The sequence below is a fragment of the Sciurus carolinensis genome, chromosome 10 (assembly GCF_902686445.1).
Source record: "Sciurus carolinensis chromosome 10, mSciCar1.2, whole genome shotgun sequence".
Lineage (NCBI taxonomy): Eukaryota > Metazoa > Chordata > Mammalia > Rodentia > Sciuridae > Sciurus > Sciurus carolinensis.
The window spans coordinates 86,637,553-86,658,771 of record NC_062222.1 but is presented as its reverse complement, the minus strand read 5'-3'; the positions used below and the strand labels follow the sequence as shown (position 1 = coordinate 86,658,771).

The 21,219-nt window shown below is 34.5% G+C and overlaps 1 protein-coding gene across 1 annotated transcript in view; it reads right to left on the bottom strand.

Moving 5' to 3' along the window:
- The window catches only part of LOC124995078 (transmembrane protease serine 11D-like), a gene marked incomplete at its 5' end in the record, with an annotated part of 30,436 nt that extends 12,755 nt beyond the window's left edge, over positions 1 to 17,681 (bottom strand). Inside the window, 4 exons of the mRNA XM_047567523.1 lie at positions 2,958 to 3,118; positions 9,925 to 9,992; positions 16,145 to 16,263; positions 17,558 to 17,681. Of these exons, the coding sequence (XP_047423479.1) occupies positions 2,958 to 3,118; positions 9,925 to 9,992; positions 16,145 to 16,263; positions 17,558 to 17,681 (472 nt within the window). The remainder of the gene's footprint in view (positions 1 to 2,957; positions 3,119 to 9,924; positions 9,993 to 16,144; positions 16,264 to 17,557) is intronic.
- Positions 17,682 to 21,219: the final 3,538 nt, after the last annotated feature.

The following is a 21,219-nucleotide window of genomic DNA, read 5'->3' as shown; positions in this document are numbered from 1 at the left end:
AATTTTATCCAAAATTTTCTACTTATATTTCCTCCTTTTGTTAATGACACTACTTCCATTGGCAGCTAGAAAATATCTCAAATTCCCACTTTCTCGTCATACATTTTATTAGTCTCCTTGTTTTTCAACTTCTAATAATTGTCCTTCGAATTATTCTAATTCTCCCTATCACCTCTCCTTTTAAAAACTTTTTGGTGATACTAGGGATTGAACCTAGGGACACTCAACCATTGAGCTACATCCCAAGATTTTATTTTTTATTTTGAGACAGGACTAAGTTGCCCAAGTTGACCCACTTGTGATTCTCCTGCCTCAGCTTTCTGAGTAGCTTCCCTATCCTTTTTGTTACTACTTTAGTTCATGCTTTCATCATTTGACACTAGTACTAGTAATAATAACCTTCAAACTGAATTCTCTACTGCCACTTCTGTATTTTTTTAATTCATTCACTTTGTATAGACTGACCATTTCTAAAAATGTATGTCAGATCACAAAAAAGTATATCCCATACTTTCAAAGTTCTAAAACTGGGTTTTCATGTTCTCTAAAACCAATTTATGCAGTTATTTACATCTAGAAGTGTTACACCAATTGGGTATCACATTTGCTTTGTAAGCTTCAGTGGAGCCACGGCATCCTTTTGGAAGCAGGAAATAAATAAAGCTGTGTATTTTTCATTATTTGAATAAGAGTGACTTGGGTTTTAACCCTGACTGCCATGTGCTAAACATAAAACCTTGAACAATTGTATATCCTTTCTAGGTGGAGACAATAAAAGTATGTATGGTTTATGGATGTTGTGAGGATTAAATTAAGGAAATCCTACTTAATATTCCAAAGCCAAAGTCCATCCATCCTCCTTGATGAATTGTTTGCTGAGAGATATCAAGAACACTTGTTTCTTCATTTCCTGAATTCTGGCAGCAGTAGCTGTGTTTGGTCATTGGGTGCTTGGTTATATGTTCTCTTGATTGTCAAGTCTGCTATTTTGATCGCTATCTTGCATTGGGATGTCTTTTGGTTCATTGGGGTTCTGGGGGATGGAAATCACTATTGTATCCCCAAATTTTGTAACATAATACTAAACAATGAACAAACACTTGGAAAGTGCTTTTGGAAGAATTCCTTCATGCGTCAGAACAGAAGTAATATTCAGTTGCTTAAATAACTAGTACATGGGCATCAGGAGTCAGAACACAGACCATAGAGTTTGAGCTGTGTCTTTGAGTTCTTTCCAATGTGATTAACTCTTTAGTCTATAGTGGGAAATAGGGGCATTTGGATAACTTGGACAGCAATTTTGGGGGCCTAATACAGTGATCACTTACCAACAAATAGGAAAGCATTCTAATATTTTTAACAACTAGTACTGCTGTAGCAGGTGCATACTAGCCCAGTGTGAGAGCCATGAATATCTTTTCAATTTGAACTCCATATGAGGAATCATGGCTATTTAAGCTAGTAGTAAAAGGCAAAGTTGGTGGAGTGTCCTTTATTAAGTAATTCCTTTCTTTCAGTTATGCAACGATTATTTATCAAATATCTATTATATACTAAATACTGGGTGGTAGAACAGTAAAAGTGAACAAGGCACAACACTTCTTGCCTTTAAGAAACTTACAGAGTAGAATGAAGCCAACCAAACATTATACAAATAGTTACATAAATTAGCATATCAATTGTGAAAAATAGCTTGGAAGTGGCTCAAAATCCTAGAAATAGAACTACCACGTGATTCAGCTATCCTACTACTGGATATATATCCAAAGAAATTGAAATCAGTTGTTAAAGCAACATCTGTACATCATGTTTACTGCAGCACTGTTCACTATGGCAAAGATGTGGAATAAGTGTAGGTGCACATCAGCAGAAGAATGGGAAAAAATGTGGTGTATAAACACAGTAGAATATTATTCAGCCAAAAAAATGAATGAAATTCTGTCATTTGCAGCAGTATGGACAGAACCAGAGGACATTATGTCAAGTGAAATTAAGTTAGGCACAAAGAGACAAATACTGCATGTTCTCAAAAGTTGACTTCAAAAGAAGTAGAGACTAGAATAATGGTTACCAGAGCCTTGAAGGGTGGGGGAGGGAGAGATGGAGAAATGATGGACAATGGGTTCAGGGGTGCAGGTGTAGCTGGATAGGAGTAATAATTTCTAAAGTTCTATAGCATTGTAGGACATGTTGACAGCAATCGAATATTTCAAAATAGCTAATAGAGAGGATTTTAAATGTCCCTAGTACAAAGAAATATTATGTCTGAGGTTATAGACATGCCAGCTACCCAGATTTACTCATTATACATTATATGCATATATGCATATACCACTGTGCCTCATAAGTATTTATAATTACTGCGTGTCAATTAAAAATAAAATACATTTTTTTAAAAGAAGCATTATCACAATTTTCTCATGTAGCCCTGAAACATCAGGCAGGCTTCCATTTACAAAGGAGAAAACTGAAACTGAAAATCTTAGATTCTGAATTCTAAAATTAGTTGCTGTTAGAACATTCCCTTAAAGGATCAACCTAAGCAATTTCAGCAAGATAGTGAATTTATATAATACCAAGTTTGCTTTCCTACCTCGTTTTACTATACACAAGACTCAAACAGAATGGAAAAATGCATGTTGGAACAGATTAAAATGTATTGCCCTCATGTGAACACTGGGAAATAGATCTTCTCCCATGTTGAAATTATTCCATTTAAAAAGAAAATAGTCTCTTTTAAGATAAAGAAAACCACTGAAAAGTAAAAAAATTAGAATGTTTTATATTAGAAAGCTATATAGTATATACATATATATTTAGCTTTTTAATATATTATTTTATAAAGTTTAATTCAAAAGAAAGAAAAGCCAGTTTCTGATTTAATTAAGATTTAAATTTGAATTACTAAACTTCAGAGATATATTGAAATAAAATTGCATGCAAAAAATGATACTTGCATGTTATCCCAGTTGAAGGATTTATTTCCAAGTTTCCAGAGTTGTTCAGCATTTGTTGTAAAACAGCCTGAACTCTGCCTTTCATCACTTCTCCATTGTTACTTCTAGTGCACCGAAATTTCATGACGACATCTGCTATCACACCACCACTACCATCTGGCCTGCAAACCATAAAGATATTTTTTCAAATGGGTAATCATGATAATTTACACTGCCTATATATTCTTCTTCTTTTTATTTTCACATTTCTTCTTTTTTAAGTTAGCTTTTAATTTTTTACAGACTGCATTTTGATTCATTGTACACAAATGGGGTACATCTTTTCCTTTCTATGGTTGTTCACAATGTAGATCCATACCATTTGTGTAATCATACATGTACATAGGGTAATGATGTCTGTCTCATTCCACCATCTTTCATACCTGATCCTTTACTTCCCTGTACATAATCTAAAGTTCCAGTTGTTTTATATGAAAACATTTAAAATAATATTTACTTTCGTGTTGCTAGAAATAAAAGTTGTAATTATTTGTTCAATGTCTGTTGGTCCATCAAAACTTAATTATCAATGAAAATGGCAACTGTGAACCCCAGTCACATCTAATAGTAAAAAAGAACAGAAACTTAGAATAGAAATAAGCACAAGAACGTGCTTATTTAATGTTTTAAAGTAAATATTAAATCAGTTTCTGGAATTAATAGTAGTGCAGAACTGGCAACTAAGATAGGACAAGGAAGCCAAGAGTTATATGAAGGCATCAAACAAAATTTTCCTAATGCGCATTAAAGAACACTTTATCAACTAATTAAGTTGAAGGTACTCCAACCTAAAGATCTAGAAATTACACTTTTAGGTATATATTTTTGATGAACCCTCTCATATGTGCATATGTAAAGAATACTTATTGTAGGATTGTTTAGAATGTCAAAATATTTAAAAATTAATACACATTGAATGTTGAATAGATAAATAAACTGCAGATGTTCACTCAATAACATAATAAAATAAATGAATATAAAACAGTAAAAATGAATCAACTAGGTTTAGCTGTATTAACATGGATTCACATAAAAAGCAATTTGTAGAAAATATTGTATTATCCTATATAAAGCTTTATATAAAGCTGGAAAACATTCAAAACAACTCTATATGTTAGCTATAGATATGTTCACATACAATAAATGTATAGGAGCATGCATGAGAAAATCTTTATGGAATTTTCTTTCACATTCAACATTCAGCCCTCTCAACCCTATCTTAAAGGTTTATCTGAAACTCATTATCATTGCTTTTTTGCCACTATTACTATCATCCTAATCAAGATTGCCCAAATCTCTATTCTATATCATTGAAATTACTCTATGAATTCTCCTGCTTTGAGTCTTGCCTCCTCAATTTATGCTACATGCAGCAATTTAAAGATCCTTTAAAATCTGTGTCACTAATGTTAATTGACTTCCCATCTCATTCAGCGTAACACCTAAAGTCCTTTACCGTGGCCCACAAGACCTACATGACCTTGTCTTTGGGTAGATCTCTGACTGTGATCATCTCCTACATCTCTTACTTCTATTTACTTCATTCTGGCCAAACAGGTATCTTTTCTGTTTGTTGATGATCTCATGCACATTCCCGCATCAAGTACTTGCTGGGTTCTTTGCCTGAAATGCTTTCTCATCTTATATTTGCAAGGCTTATTTTTGTCTTCTTCATGTCTCCATTCAAATATCATTTTGTCTGAGAAGACTTTCCTGTTTATCTCCTATGAAAAAGAAACATTCAGAAAATCCTTCTATCTTTAATCCTCATCCCCTTACCCTTTATTTTTCTTCATGATGTATATCACATCTGGTGTGTATGTGTGTGTGTGTATTTTTTTTAATCATCTGGCTTCCCTTGCTGGATCACATTCCTCATGAAAATAGGTACTAAGTTTTGTTCTTTGCTGAATGCAAGTTCCATATCTATAAGTGCTTTTAATATCTGGAACATAGCAAGTCATTGAATAAATGAAGACTAGTGGAAGGAGTGGGATACAATGGTACAAAAATATGGAACCCCAACCATATTTTTAAGTTTTGTGTCTTAAAAAAGGTCTAAAAATATGACAAAAGGTTGATTTGACAAATATGCTTGGCTTCATATGAGGCATGATTTTGTTCATTGTTTTCTGAAATTTTCTATATATTCAAAATGTTTCATAATAAGCCTAGGGTAGTAGTGGCAGTGAAGGGTCATTTCATCTGAGACCTGAAACATGGTTGGAAAATGGTCAGATATAGGTGTATTAAATGTGCTGTTCATTTTCTGTATTCTGATAAATTGACCTCTTGGGATGGCCTTGCAACCTTGTTTGACCCTTCCAGGGTTAGCCAATTTCTACTGGGAGTAAACAATCACACTTGAGTATGCTTTTCAAATGAAAACTAATTCAGAGTTCACAAACCCAAACTTCAAGTTGCTTTTCACCTGCTTTAATAACCCCTGGGCTAGGCAACTGGGAGATAGTTCTTATGCCCCAGAACCCCTCTGAAATTATTTAAATTGGATATATATATATATATATATACATATATCTTTAATACAGATGTATAATATACATATTTATATGTAAAAAAATTTCATATTTAATATGTATAAGTTGCCATTAGTGGTACATATACACAGTGGAATATTACTCAGTTTTAAAGAAGAATGAAATTATATATGTATATATACTTTGTTTTGTACCAGGGATTGAATCCAGGGGCACTTAACCGCTGAACTACATCCCCAGTCCTTATTTTTTAATTTTTAATTTTTAGACAGGATCTCTTTAAGTTCCTTAAGGCATTGTTAAGTTTCTGAGGCTGTCTTTGAACCTGTGATCCTCCTGCCTCAGCCTCCTGAGCTGCTGGGATTACAGGTGTGCACCACCTTGCCAGGCTCAAATTGGCCAATCTTAAACCCAGTTATCTTCAGGTGGGGTATATTCCCTGCTAATGGGCAGAGGTGCCTCTACTTGTTGACCAATGGTCATCCAAAGGGGAACTAGGCTGCGGGCTGAGGCTTGTCCTGTTTGGGCCTGTGTCTCTGGTTTTACCGTCCTTGTGGGAAAACCTCACCTGCCGGGGAAGACTCACCAGGTGGGGAGGTCTCGCTAGTCAGTTCCCCTCCTAGAGGTTCCCCTCAGTCCACAACTACCGCCTGGGCAGGGCAGCCTTCCCAGGCAACGTTCCCAGGGGCCTGGACCTACCTCCTGGGCCTGGGGGCCCTGCCCTTCGCAGACGAGTCTCCTTAGGTACCCCCTCCTCAGAGAAGCTGCCCGCAGTCCTGGAACCTTTGCTCCGCCCCTCAGCTTGTCTCTGTGTAGCTCTTTCAAGAAAAGGTGCCTAGGTCCCCGGACCGGACCGTGCTTTGCACCTAATCGCCTGGCTATGTGACCCCTCCTCTGAGCAGTCACTTAGAGCCTCGTACATATGCTCCAAGCCCCAGTGACCCGTCGCTCGCCTCTTCCTCCAGGCAGCCACCCGGTGTTCTGTGTGGGCGCTTGGAGACCAAGCCACTCACTGTGCACCTCCACCTCCTCAGGACAGCCTGGAACTACCATTTGACCCAGCTATCCCACTCCTTGGCCTATACCCAAAGGACTTAAAATCAGTATACTACAGAGATACAGCCACATCAATGTTCATTGCTGCTCAATTCACCATAGCAAGATTGTGGAACCAACCTAGATGCCCTTCAGTTGATGAATGGATAAAGAAACTGTGGCATATATATACAATGGAATATTACTCAGCCATAAAGAATGATAAAATTATGGCATTTGCAGGCAAATGGACGAAATTGGAGAATATCATGCTAAGTGAGATAAGCCAATCTCAAAAAACCAAAGGAAGAATGATCTCGCTGATAAGTGGATGATGACACATAATGGGGGGTGGGAGGGGTTAGTTTTATGGTTAGAGTGAGGGTTAGGGAGGGGGGCAAGAATGGGGGAAGGAAGGACTGTATAGAGGGAAAAGAGGGATGGGAGGGGTGGGGGGAAGGGGAAAAAATAACAGAATGAATCAACCAACATCACCCTATGTAAATTTATGAATACACAAATGGTATGCCTTTACTCTATGTACAAACAGAGAAACAACATGTATCCCATTTGTTTACAATAAAAAAAAAAAGGCAAAAAAAAAAAAAAAAAACCAGTTATCCTGGCTCACCATTCTTTCTTGCAGAAACCTCAGCAGAGGCTTTTGCTTACTATTACTCCCTCTCTCCTCTGCCTCCTGACTGACCTCTGCTTCCCATGTTCCCTTCCCACCCCCAATCAAGTATGGCATGTTTCTTCCTCTTGGAAACTGAATAACAAGCTTTTTTTCCAGTGGTAATTATCTCCCGAGTTTTTGGTGTTATTTTATTCCAAATTTTCTATCAACATACTTTATTTTAAAACAGAGGATATAGAAGATAAAGTGGTGTGTGTGTGGAGAGGGATATGTATACATTTAAGTTTCAGGTACAGGGGACAGATTTTTCAAAGATATGGAGGTTAGGAAGAGTGAAGAACTGAAAGAAGTCTAGTGGGGCCATTGAATAAAGAACAAGGAGGAGAATAATGAAAGATAATCCTGAATATGGAGATGGAAAAGGAAGTCAGATAAAGGAAGGTTTAATAAACTTCCTAAAATGTATATGTGTATACATATATATACATATATATATATTTGTGTGTGTGTGGGTGTGTGTGCATATATCTCACATATATGTATGTATCAGGATGCATATATATTACATATACTATATACTCATATATCCATACATATGAAGAATACATATATCTTTAATACAGATGTATAATATACATTTTTTACATTTTTATGTAAAAAATTTCATATATAATATGGGTAGAGTTGCTATTAGTGGTACATATACACAATGAAATATTACTCCATCTTAAAGAAGAATAACATTATGGCATTGGCATAAGCCAATCCCAAAAAAACAGAGCCCAAATGTTTTCTCTGATAAGTGGATTCTGATCCATGGTGGGGGTGGGTGAGGAAGAATGAAGGAACTTTGGATTGTACCAGAGGGGAGTGAGGGGAGTGGTGAGATGGGTGGGGAGGAGAAGGATGGTAGATTGTGAGACAGATATCATTACCCTATGTACATATATGAAAAGAATTTTTTAAAAAATCACTGTCAAAAAAGTTAATGAAAATAAATAAATAAATAAACAAAAGTTTAAAAAAGGAGTTGTCATTAGGAGGGCTTTAACTAAGGGAATAGTATGTTTGAATTTTTGTTTTAAAAAATCTTTCTCTCTGTTACATGGAGTGTAGAGTCCAGGAGTGAAATGGACGATTGACATGTATTTGAAGAAGAATTTACAGATCTGGGAGATATTCGGGAAACAGAATTATGAGGATTAAATGGTTGAATGAGTGGGTTTAAGAGAGAGGTAGGAATTAAAGATGAGCCCTGGACTTCTTTTTTGAGCAACTAGGTTGATGGTGATGTCACTGACTGAGATAGGCAACTAGAAGAGTAATATTTGAGGAGAGATGATAGGTTCAGGTTTGGATATATTACAGTTAGGTTGTCTGCAAGATATCCATGTTATGGTATCAAGAGATGACTGTGTGTCTAGAGATGAAAGAGAACTGGCCCAGAGGTACAACTTTGAGACAAATAAGCATGTAATCAGTGATGCAGTCTTGAAAAGAGAGAACAGAGAAGATGCATGGCTCACAGGATAGCCTGAAGTTCAATGATATTTGAGGAAGGTACAGAGAAAGGACAAGAGCTAGCAAAGGAAACTGAGAAGGAGTAGCTAGAGAAGTAAGAGGAAAACCAAGGCTGTGTAGGGTCAGGGAAACCAAGGGATGATATTATGGATAGGCCAACAGTGCCAAATACTGTTGAGAGGTCCACAAGGAGTACTAATATAGTATCTTTGGATTTCATACTTTGGATGTCTTTGTTGAACTTGACAAGAGCAATCTGTATTTTGTGGTGTCATCGATAACAAGATTGCAGTAGATTGAATGGTAAGTGTGAAGTGAACAAAGGAGAGGAAATGCACATGGTGCATTTTGTCCTACAAGTTTCAAGGGCTTAAACACTCAAGCATTAATAACTAATACAGAGACTTTTACAACAATGTTCTAATGGAAATATGTGTTGAAATGATTTTGCTTTTATAAAATACCCTTCCAACAGACTGTTTTGACTCCTTTAAATCCTCATCAAAACTTATTTTACTAGAGTTATGTGCCTATTTTTTGTGTGTTCTTGAGAAAAACAGTGTAATTCCTCTCCCTACCAAAAAACTTCTGTATATTATTTGAAAGACTAAGTAATGTGCACATTTAAGTATTTTTGGGAGGGCCAGTCAATCAGGGTGACTATTTTAGTTGGAGGAGAGGATGAACATAATCATATCACATGGACATGATTTTTTTTACAAGCAGGAACTATAAAAAACTAGCACAAATACTCCTCCTCCTATTATTAATCCGTGACAGGCATGTCATGGATTTGGCTGCAATATCCTTTTATCACAGCATTCCAAGCGAATGAAATAAAAAAGTCACTTCTGATGTTGGTTATGACATTCTGATCTTGGGTGAATATACCCAGAACTGAAACAGTGTCCACCTCCAGGAGACATTTTTTTACGTAGACTGCATTGTGAATGCCATCCTGGATTCAGATGACCCTGTTACAGTATGTTCATTCCAACTTTCCCTGAATCTTTTCTTCCTTCTCCTATTAAGAATTGAAGTCACATGGTACTCACATTAGTAGCCAAATAAGCCATATAAGACATTTTTGGAATTTTTAAAAGTTGCCCGGGATTCTATTTTCATATTATTACAGTGAATTTCATAAATATGCCATTTATTATCTGTGCTATGAAGAAAAGTCAAATGTGCCAAATTGCATCTATGCTTATTTAGTTTTTGTTATGGTTTCACTCACCTCATTTTGACAACATGAGCTCTCACGAACTGATTTCTTAAATTTGACTCTTGGAATGTTTTAGCAATCTGTAGAAATACAAAGAAAAATACTCTCTATAATTGTTTTCTTTCTTTTCTCCCAACCTTGCAATGTGGAACTTAAGTTAATGAGAAGTAGAGATCTAAATTTTCAATTGAGTTTACTTCAGTTTCATCACAAAAGCATGGGATCGATTTAGGCAGGCTATGCAACCTTTTAATGTGGTGTGCTCTTCCTCTTCTATAAAGCAGAGATGATAGTGACAGGATGTGTCTTTACTAGAACTCATCCAAATTGCATCAGATATTTTACTTTATGAGAGTTTATTATGTGACTTGGTGGTTGTTTTAAGGTAATTGGTGAAGCAGCCAAATCAATGCTAGAGAAGTTCACTCTTACAAGTTACCATGTGAGATCCCCAATGGCTGTTTCTTAAATGAATAAAACCAGATTAAAGCAGATTAAAATAAGTAGCAATGGAAAGCCTGAAGAGAAGGGGAAAAGAAGCAAAGGGCAGTCTTTTCCTTGTCATTTCTGATTTATGCCTAAGCACAGGAGGTTATTTTTAGCATATTTGGTGAATTATTGACCTAATCATAACTATTTCCCTGAGGGATTGTTCAGATGTAGTAATGATGGACTGTCTTAGAATATAAAATTTAGCTTTACAATCAAGGAAGAGTGCTTCTATAACTGATATTGTTCTCCTGTGAAACAGGATCAGATGTAGTTTCAAAATGAAGAGTGGATTACTTAAACCCGTGAGGTTGTAACCTGATGGATATGGACATGAAAATGTAAAGATGGGAGAATTAAGTAGTATGTTGAATATTACATTTAGCTGGGATTTTTTTTTTTTTTTGCAGTGCTGGGGATTTGAACCCAGGGTCTTAGTGCTTATGAGGCAAGCACTCTACCAATTGAGCTATATCCCCAGCCCAGCCAAGATTTGAATCACCTCTTCTTGAGATTGTAAAGTTTATGCAATCTCTATTATATCTCAATGTATCCTACTTTGAATCCATTCCTATTAGTGGACCTATATCAGACCAATCAGTTATTTAAAAATTTTTTTTCTTTTTTTCTCAAAGAGACCTTGGATATTCTTAAGAACGATTAAACTATCGACTTTATCAAAATAATTCAAGTTTCTTTTTTAAAATTCAAGAAATACTAGCAAATATTAAGAAAAAAACAAAAATCACTCCAAACGCTATCGTTTAGAATTCTTTGTGCTATATTCCAATTATCTATGTAGAGGGATGTGTTTTAATATTTTCAGTAACATGGTATATTGGAGGAAGTACTTTAATAAAAGGATTTAACTTTAATTTTACTTGACTTTAATGAATATAAAAAACTGAAATAAAGTTGAAGCAATAGCTAAAATTTGAACAAGTGTTTATTATTACTACATTTTAATTCATAATTTAACATTGCACTGGCAAGTTTCTACTGGACCAAAGTGTGAAAAATCCATTTTAATTTTGACATGTCCATTGTGTGGAAAACATTATAAGACAATTTAGTGATGACTGAGATAATAAACATTAGGAAAGCAATTATTTGTTTGATATGAACATTCAAACATTAAGAGGTGAGATTACATATTTTATAGAGTGGATGAAAATGTTATTGACTTTAACTTTGGAACTTATCAAATGATTGCTAGAAAATCAGTGTGTTGATACTTGAAAAGTACACCAGTAGAATAGCAGAAAGGGCAGTAGATGAAAACAGAGATTAGTTTAGCTTGCCAAAGAACTTTGCAAACTTTTTTTTCCCCTTTCAGTTTCTCCATTTGTAAAAGAAATCCATCAAAAGTATGCAAAAATTAGTTGTCTGTACACAGTTGACTACTGCAACTCACAGAGACAATTGTATCTACTTTAGTAAACTTTACATGCAATCTTTGTACATTTTTCCTCCTTCCAAATGTATTAACCTGTTCAAATGGATTTATTTGCCTCACTTGTTTGATTTTTTAACCTATGTTGTTGACCTTTTTTATTACATTGAGCAAAAATCAAGTAAACAATGAAATAAGACAGAACTCTTTTTATATTTTCTTCCTGATTGAGGGTGATAATACTATTTTTATATTCTAAGATAGTCTAGAATCCTCAACCTTGATAATATTCTTAGCAATAAAGATTGGTTAGTTATGTATTAAGTAAATTCTAACAAAGTGAACATCATTAAATCTGTTAGTAGAGCAGGTCATATAAAGGGGGGATATTACATACAGATTTTTGTCACATGTTTTTCATCTTCTGAGAGAAAAAAAATCTTATTAGCTGCCTACAAATGTGTCAGATAAATCACCCTCTTCTGAGCCTTATTACTTGATAATTGTAAGTTTTCACATTGCTTAAAAGCTGAATAATAATAATAATGTTTTTGTGATCTTATTTACATTTCTCTCTCTCTTTTATCCTTTAATTGGAAGGTCTATAAATCTCAGTTTTCAATGAAAATGAAGTAAGATATGTGCTTATATGATCTGTTACTGTACATGTTTTAGCTCTTTTTTTTTTGGTTGTGGGGGTGCCAGGGATTGAACTCAAGGGCACTTAACCACTGAGCCACATCCCCAGCTCTTCTGAGTTTTTCTTTACTTTTGAGATAGTCTCACTAGGTTGCTTATAGCCTCACTAAGTTGCTGAGGCTGACTTCAAACCTGTGATCGTCCTGCCTCATCCTCCTATTTAGCTTTTTCATTGCTGTAACCAAAACACCTGATAAGAACAACTTAAAGGAGGGAAATTTATTTGGGGTTCAGGTTGCAGAGGACTCATTTCATAGATGACTGACTCCATTTCTCTGGGGCAAGGAGAGACAGCACATCATGGGGGAAAGCGCCCAGTAGAGGCAAGATGCTTAACTCATGTTGGGGTCAGAAAGTAGAGAGAGAGTAAAGGGGAAGGGCTGCAGGAAAATTGCTCCCTTCCAGGGCACACCCCCATTAACCCATCTTCTTCAGCCATGTCCACCCGACTACGGTTACCACCTCATCAGTCCATTCAAACTAAAATGGATTGATTAGGTTACAGATCTCATAATCTAATCATTTTACCTCTGAATATTCCTGTGTTCACAGAATTCCTGTATTCACCTCATATTCAAACCATAATAATACTGAGTCTCCAAATATTTCAATCATGCACTCCTATGGGTAAAATATTTTATCCATGAATTGCCAAAGCATGTGTATGGTGTAAATTTATAAATTATATACATGTAATAATATTGCATGTATATATGTACTTTATAAAACATAAAGTTTTAATTTATAATTTATAAATTATATACATGTATAATTATATACATAATTTATAAATTATATACATGTAATAATATTGCATGTATATATGTACTTTATAAAACATAAAGTTAGAAATGATAGAGGCTAACTTATAAAACAAATAGGTATTTAATTCCATTTTAAAAAATATTATTTTCACAGTTATGAAATTACTGGACAGGATTTATAAAAATGATTCAAAGGTCTGATTAGAGTTTAATTTTAATTTTTGATTTTAAGTGCTGAAAAATTTTGTACATAGTTAATGTGGTTCCAAATGTATGACATTTGTCACTGGCAGAACTTAATAAACCATGACACTAAGTTGTCCTTCTCACTCATCATGAAAAAGTTTTGTTGAAGATGCTTTCCATTTTCTCTGATATCAACTAGTTATTCTTGCAAATCAAATGGAATGTGTTGTATTTTATATATTTTTTTAAAAAATATTGAAAATTCATGAAACATGATAGTTTAGTTATTTCTCAATTTTTATGTGCACGTGAGCCTTTTATAGATAGCATACTTCACATCACTTTCAGTCAAGCAGAAGAATACTCTGTCACCTAATGATGGGTGTAATGCCAAGCATGTTTTCAAAGGTTTTTCTTCATGGCGATGGTTGGGTTATTTGGAATGATTGCAGTGTTTTAAGGATGAATCCTAGGTTTCTGGTTGAGATAACAGAATAAACAGTATTGTAATTAATAGGGAAATGGATTGTTGGAAAAGGCTAGGATGGTGTGGAAGCATTGTGAGTTTGATTTGGGGCAAGATATATTTGAGATGTTTTGAAATAACCATGTAGCGAAATCAACCTGGCAATTTGGTGAAAAGTTCTGAAGAGCAGAATAAAAGTCTAGGCTGGAGATAGAGTAAGTCATTTGTATATAAGTGTTAAAGTAATAGACATGGATGAGATTATCTAAAGGTAGAATGTAGTGTGAGAAGAGGGGAGAGTGTAAATCAAATCCTTGAGGAAATTTAACATGTAATGGTAGTGTAGAGAAGGATGATCATAAAGGGTATTGAGAAGGAATGGCAAGAGAAGCAGGGTAAGAAAAATTGGTGAATGAGTGGTATGCATGTCTCTAATGAAAATCACAAAATCATAGACTTTTTGAGTGGGAATATAATAAAAATCATCTAGCTCAACTATTTTATTTTACTGACAAATAATAAGAACGAGGGGCAAATTGCTTAATATCATAGACTAGAGACTACTGTGCAACTCATTTAGTGTAATTACCACATTATCTATGGGACAAGGATAATTGTGACTCTCATGTTACCATTGGGAAATGGTATGACCCTTGCATTTCAAGGGAAATTTTGAAATATTAAATATATGATCAAGCCACAGTACTCTAAATAATCTATTACGAGGTCAGGCAAAGACTAATCTGTGGAAGAGAGTAGAGAACCGAAAAAAGGAGGAATTGAACATTTGATAAAGGGTGGCATTACAGATAAATTAGTAGCTTTATGCAGCACATTGTTTTGGGACCAACATCTAGTTATTTGTCGAGGGGAAAGTTGAGTCTCTACCTTAAAAACAAAAATTCCAGATGAATCAAAAACAAAATTTTAACAACTGAAATAATAGGGTACAAAAAGAAAACATAAGTGAATTCATAAAAAATATTTAGAGAAACTCATTCTTGGCACAAAACAGAAAAATTATGAAAAGCATTGATAATTTTGTTTGTATAAAAATTCATTCTTTGGGTTGGGGCTGCAGCTCAGTGGTAGAGCACTTGCCTAGTATATGTGAGGCATGGGGTTTGATTCTCAGCATCGCACATAAATAAATAAATAAAAATAAAGGTCCAACAACTAAGAAAATACTTTTAAAAAATTCAATCTTCTGCTTAGCATAATAAACCCAACCTTATAAACAAGACTGAAAATTAATTCATTTATTAGAGAAATATGTGCAACATGAATGACAGATAAATTTTAATATTTTAATATTAAAAGAGTTTTTTTCCAATTCATATTAAAAAAACAAGGGCCCTTATAAAATTGGGCAAGGTTATGATCAGTAATTTACTAACAAAATTATAAAAATAATTTATTAGTATATAGAAGCAGATTAAATCTCTGGTAAGCAAATAAAATGCAAACTAAAATGATAATGAAACATCATTTCTCACTTGTTGAACTAACTATAATTAAAATGATTTATATTACCTAGTGTTAATACTGTGGGGAAATAAGCATACTTATACATATTTATATCTGCTGGTGCGGTTGTAAACTTAGATACTTCCAGAATGCAATACAGAAATTAAAACAAATATTTTAAATGCATACAAGGGGAGAACAGACAAACAGAAAAATTTCAAATACTTTTCAAATATTCAAACCATAACTCTTCAGTCCTCTGCTCCTTACATGTGGGCTTCTATAAAGAGTATAATGGGGAAGAATAACTTTATACTGTGTAAACTTGACCAATACCATCTCAGCAAGTGATCAAGGTCAACAGTGCTAAATCAATTTTGTAATAATGTATGCCTTCAATATTATGTAATTAAAATGATACTTTGTGTCCATAGTCTCTCTACCCAAAACTCAGAATCCCACTCTATGAAAAAAAAAATAGCAGAAAACCCAAATCATGTGACTTTCTACCAAATAACTGACCACTTTTCAAATTCAAACTTTTCAACATCAGGGAATATCTGAGAAACTGTTATAGACAGTATGTCACTCATGATATAAGAAAATGTGATTAGAACCAGTATATTAGCAAACTAACTTTGAGAAAGCATAGAAAAATACATTCAAGGGAGGAAAATATGTAGAGCATCAAGCATTTGAAAATATAGCTTAAAATGTTAGGTTTATTAATGATAAGTTTACAATGGAATAAAGACAATATCCACATACCATAGACTCAATCCTTCCACTCAAAGTCCTGTATTCCTGTGTAGCTGGTGAACTTAAGTGATCAGTATATTCAACATTTAATATTTGAAAACTGCTATGGTAAAAGCAAGCTTTTTGATCTGAAAAAGAAAAAAAAGGAAGGATCAATCTCACATAAAGTTTCAAGTAGTCAAATCTTCATTTCATTCAGGATTATGGGAAGTTATATTATGCAACTGAAATTTGCTTTACTTGAAAGAAAAAAAAGCTACATACTTAATGCACATGTATCTACAGTAAAATTGTTCTTTCAATATTTATAAAGATTGACAAAGTTAGAACTGTGAAAGATGTATGAACATCATAGTAGCATTATTATTTGAGACATTAAAAATTATTCAGTGTTGTAGTTTTCATTCTTACAACAGTATAGGGAGATTTGTGGCTTATTCATTTAAGAAATATTAAATATTTATAATATACTATTCATTTATTGCTATGGAAGAATTCAAGTAACTGAATAGTTTAAAAATTATTTCAAGGGACTGAGGTTGTGGTTCAGTGGTAGAGTGCTCCCCTAGCATGTGTGAGGCACTGGGTTCCATCCTCAGCACCACATAAACATAAATAAAATAAAGGTGATGTGTCCTTCTAAAACCAAAAAAAAAAAAAAAAAAAATTAAAATTATTTCAAATAATATTGCTTAATGGAATTTGACTTAAGTTTTTCCAGAAAAAAATAGAAGATAAATAGCATATCTGATCTGGTAGTCCACTGTGAGCCATATTCATCAAAAGGGGTCTTCCAGAATACATGTTCAGTGGTATAAAGACCAAAATCCCTAAACCATCCCTGTACACAACTTCATTGGTGGTATGAAGAGGTTAAAAAGAGGGAAACGAATGATAAGAGCACACAATCTTTTTAAAAGTTTGGCATTACCCCTTTATACTTCTCAACTGCAAATTCATCTACTAATCTTCATAACTGTTTTGCTTACAAAAATCTGATTTTAGGAGATGGAGCATGAATTAGCAAATTCTTAGGTATCTACAAATTTTAAATGGTGAAACTTCAGGTTCTTTGCAATATTTAACTTTTATGATTTTATTAGGTGGTTATGTGAAGAAGGAAATCATGGTATTAACAAATAAAAAAAAATTGACCGAATTTTAACATTGGAAAAGTATGAAGAGATTTTTTTTCCCCTTTGTCTAGAATGGTCCTTGCCTAGGTAACTGTGTCTGATATACTAAAAATGTATTATTTATGTATTTAAAAAGAGAAGAGAGAAAATGCCTATTGAGAGGAAATATGAGTGTAGGGAAGCATTCTAAGTAAGAAATAAAGTAGTAACAAGAGAGAAGACCAAGTTTTTGATGAAAAAGTATATTAAGTTATTTAGTTTGAAAGTAATAATATCTGATACTTACTAAAGGCTAAAAAGTGAATAAGCAGACCTACGGTCACTGCTAGGATCACCACCACTGCCACGATGATGAAACATACAACCCACGGATTCAGGGATCTTGAATTTGATGGCACCCATGCTGGTCTTAAGAGCAAAAGAAAAAGTCACTCATTTCACTCAGAAAACATATCACATCCATGCTCATGATCTTCTGTTGTTCTCAGTCTCTTAGCTCTACTGATGAAACATAGTCCTGAACATGGACCTGAACTGAGCAAGGCTCTCTTTTAATGTTTATTTCCTTTCAAAGGTGGTTGTTGTTTTTTTTCTGCACAAAATTACTGATGGAGTAGCTTGATGGAAACATGAGGAAATCTGACCTATGGTTTGGAGTTGCTTTCTGTTTTCTGTTTTTCTAACAATTGATGAAGTTCTCAAGATCAACTTATCATTCTCTTACGGCAATGCTTTTCAAGAGCCTGGACTAGATATTACTGTAGCAACCTGCCTCATCTGGGTACCAACCCTAGGAATGTCCTAAGGAGAAATCATTTTGGATGGCAAGAAGGGTGGAGAAGAAGAAAGAAACAGGGGGTGGGGGTTGAGGAATTCAGAAAGGAAGTATTCCTCATTGTGATAATCATATTATTAAAAATGAGAATGTGGGCAGAGGCAAAGGGCTGGGATCCAGGAGAGTAGCCAGCACCTGAAATGGATTAGAATTGCTCCAACACCAGAGGATTTATGTGATTTACCGTTTTCCACAATTTATGTGTCAACTCCAGCGAAGGCCAATAGATTTGTATTAGTACAGTCCCTCATATTCTATTAGCTACATCATTCAGAAAGATCTTATTCACTGCCTCCTTCCCTCCACTACCTAGAGAGTCACACACGCTCCCACTGGGGAGGGCACAAGAGGAGCTGACTGTGAATTGCTAGCTCTCCTTGTCGTTTATCTGAGATTTTTTTTCCCTGAAAGTCTTGGAATTGAATCCAGGGCCTTGCTCTGGTAGGCAAGTGCTCTACCACTGAGCTACATTCCCAGTACTTTTTAAAAAAAAATTAATTTGGAGATAAGATCTTGGAGAGTTACCCAGACTGGCCTTAGATTTACAATCCTCCTACCTCAGACTCCCAAGTAGTTGGGATTACGGGCATACACCACCATGCTCAGTTTGCCTAAGACCTTTTATCTGAAAAATGGAAATAATACCTACCTCACAGGGCTGTGTTGAAGATTAAATGAGGTTATGTTAGGCATTATAAAATATATATTTTTAGTTAAATAGGTTGTTCACAAGGGCGTGAGCACCATGAGGGTAAAAATGGTTTTCATGCTGGTCTTTCCATTGCAGAGTACATGGCATATATGGGTGTTTTGTAAATATTTATGATATTTATAAATAATCGTTGCATGTATTAACCTCTAGTCTGTTTCAGATTTAGAAGCTTAACAGAATTGGGAAGCAGTTTCGTTTAATCAGATTTTTAGTCAAACTTCCATTTTTTTCTGTTTTGTTTCACCAAAAATATGGCATAAGATTAATGGTTTCCAGACATTAGGTCTTACAGAAGGGTTACATGGTAGAGTTTGGGCTCTACCCAACTCACAGACAAGTGAGATCAGTAACTTTTCAGAAGGTTCCTGGAAGTACACATAAATCTACCAATTTCCAATTTTGGTAAATAAGCACATTTTATTTATTTATTTTTTTCAGATTTTTGCCCTATTTTATTTTGGGAATTTTCGAACATCAAAAACAACTGAAAGATTTGAACACTAAATACCCTACAAGCATCTTATGACTTCTCAATTTGTTAAATGTTACCATATTTGAATAAACACATTTTAAATTATAAAAAAAGACCCTGTTCAAACATAATACATTTAAATATATACAAAATAGGAAGAAAATAACCTAATAATAAAAAGGAGATGAATAATACAGCTTTAACTTTTTTTAAATTATTTTTTTATTTTTACAGACTGCATTTTGATTCATTGTACACAAATGGGGTACATCTTTTCGTGTCCGTGGTTGTTCATGATGTAGATTCATACCATTTGTGTAATCATACATGTACATAGGGTAATGATGTCTGTCTCATTCCACCATTTTTCATACCTGCCTCCCTCTCAGTTCCCTCTACATAATTTAAAGTTCCTCCATTCTTCTCTCACCCCCCACCCCCATTATATATCATCATCCACTTATCAGGGAAAACATTCAGCCTTTAGTTTTTTGGGATTGACTTATTTCACTTAGCATGATATTTTCCAATTCCATCCATTTATTTGCAAATACCATAATATTATTCTTCTTTATGGTTAAGTAATATTCCATTGTGTATACCACAGTTTCTTTATGCATTCATCTATTGAAGGGCATCTGGGTTGGTTCCACAATCTAGCTACTGTGAATTGAGTTGCTGTAAACATTGAAGTGTCTGCGATACTATAGTATGCTAATTTTAAGTCCTTTGGGTATAAACTGAGGAGTGGGATAACTGGGTCAAAAGGTGGGTCTATTCCAAGTTTTCTGAGGAATCTCCACACTGCTCTCCAGAGTGGCTGCACCAGTTTGCAACTCCACCAGCAATGTAAAAGTGTGCCTTTTCCCCACATCCACGCCAACATCTATTATTGTTTGTGTTCTTAATAATAGCCATTCTAATTGGAGTAAGATGAAATCTTAGAGTTGTTTTAATTTGCATTTCTCTAATTAATAGAGATATTGAAAACTTTTTCATATATTTATTAATCGCCTGTATAACTTTTTAATTATATTATCTTTTTGTTTATTTTGCTATATTGGTGAAAACTTTCACTGACGCTGATCCTAAGACCAACATTTGGGAGAAAATCAGCACTTTGATATTTGCTAAACTTTTGAGCCTCAGTTGACTTATCTGTTGCCTCTTGAGGTTATGGTGCCAGCTACGATCACAAATGCACAGTATATGAAATTTATGAATTCAATAAATATTAGTTGCTGCTTAGTAGTGGCATACAGAGTTGGAGGCAAGGGAAAACACAAAGAGCTAAGTAAGTCTCCAATTGATAACCCTTCGTGGAACAATTAAGTATTGATTGTATTGCCAGAGATGAAATCTGATGTGGAGTGAGAAGTACTGAGTACTGAAAATCTACAATTCAATTGGAGGCCAAAAAAAAAATCCCCAAACAAAAACCAAAGGCTAGAGTCAGCATATGCTTTAGCTTGGGTCAGCCTCCCATGGGAATGACTTTATAGCCAACTTTGCTTTCAGTTCACTGAAAACTTCTTAAACTCAATGACTGAAAAGCACTGTGAGACATATGACTCAATAAACCACGGGCGTGGATCTCAAATTACCTTAATCTCACAAGCCATAATTACATAAGAATCAATTGTTCCACCCTGTAGAAACAGCTGAAGAAATATCTGCTGTCTTATCGGAAGTATAACATATTGTTGAACCTCTGTATGTTGCTGATTATAAAACTTAAGCTGACACAAACTAAATTATGTACAGTTTTGCCAAATTACTATAGAAAACATGTTTGCAAACGTTGCTTGAATTTTGACATACAATGCAGTGGAAATCTGTGCAAGAAAAATATTTTGCTTTTGATGCAGAGTCTGAGATTTTAAATGCTTGCATTAAAATAGAAAATCAAATAGTTGTAATATGTTATAT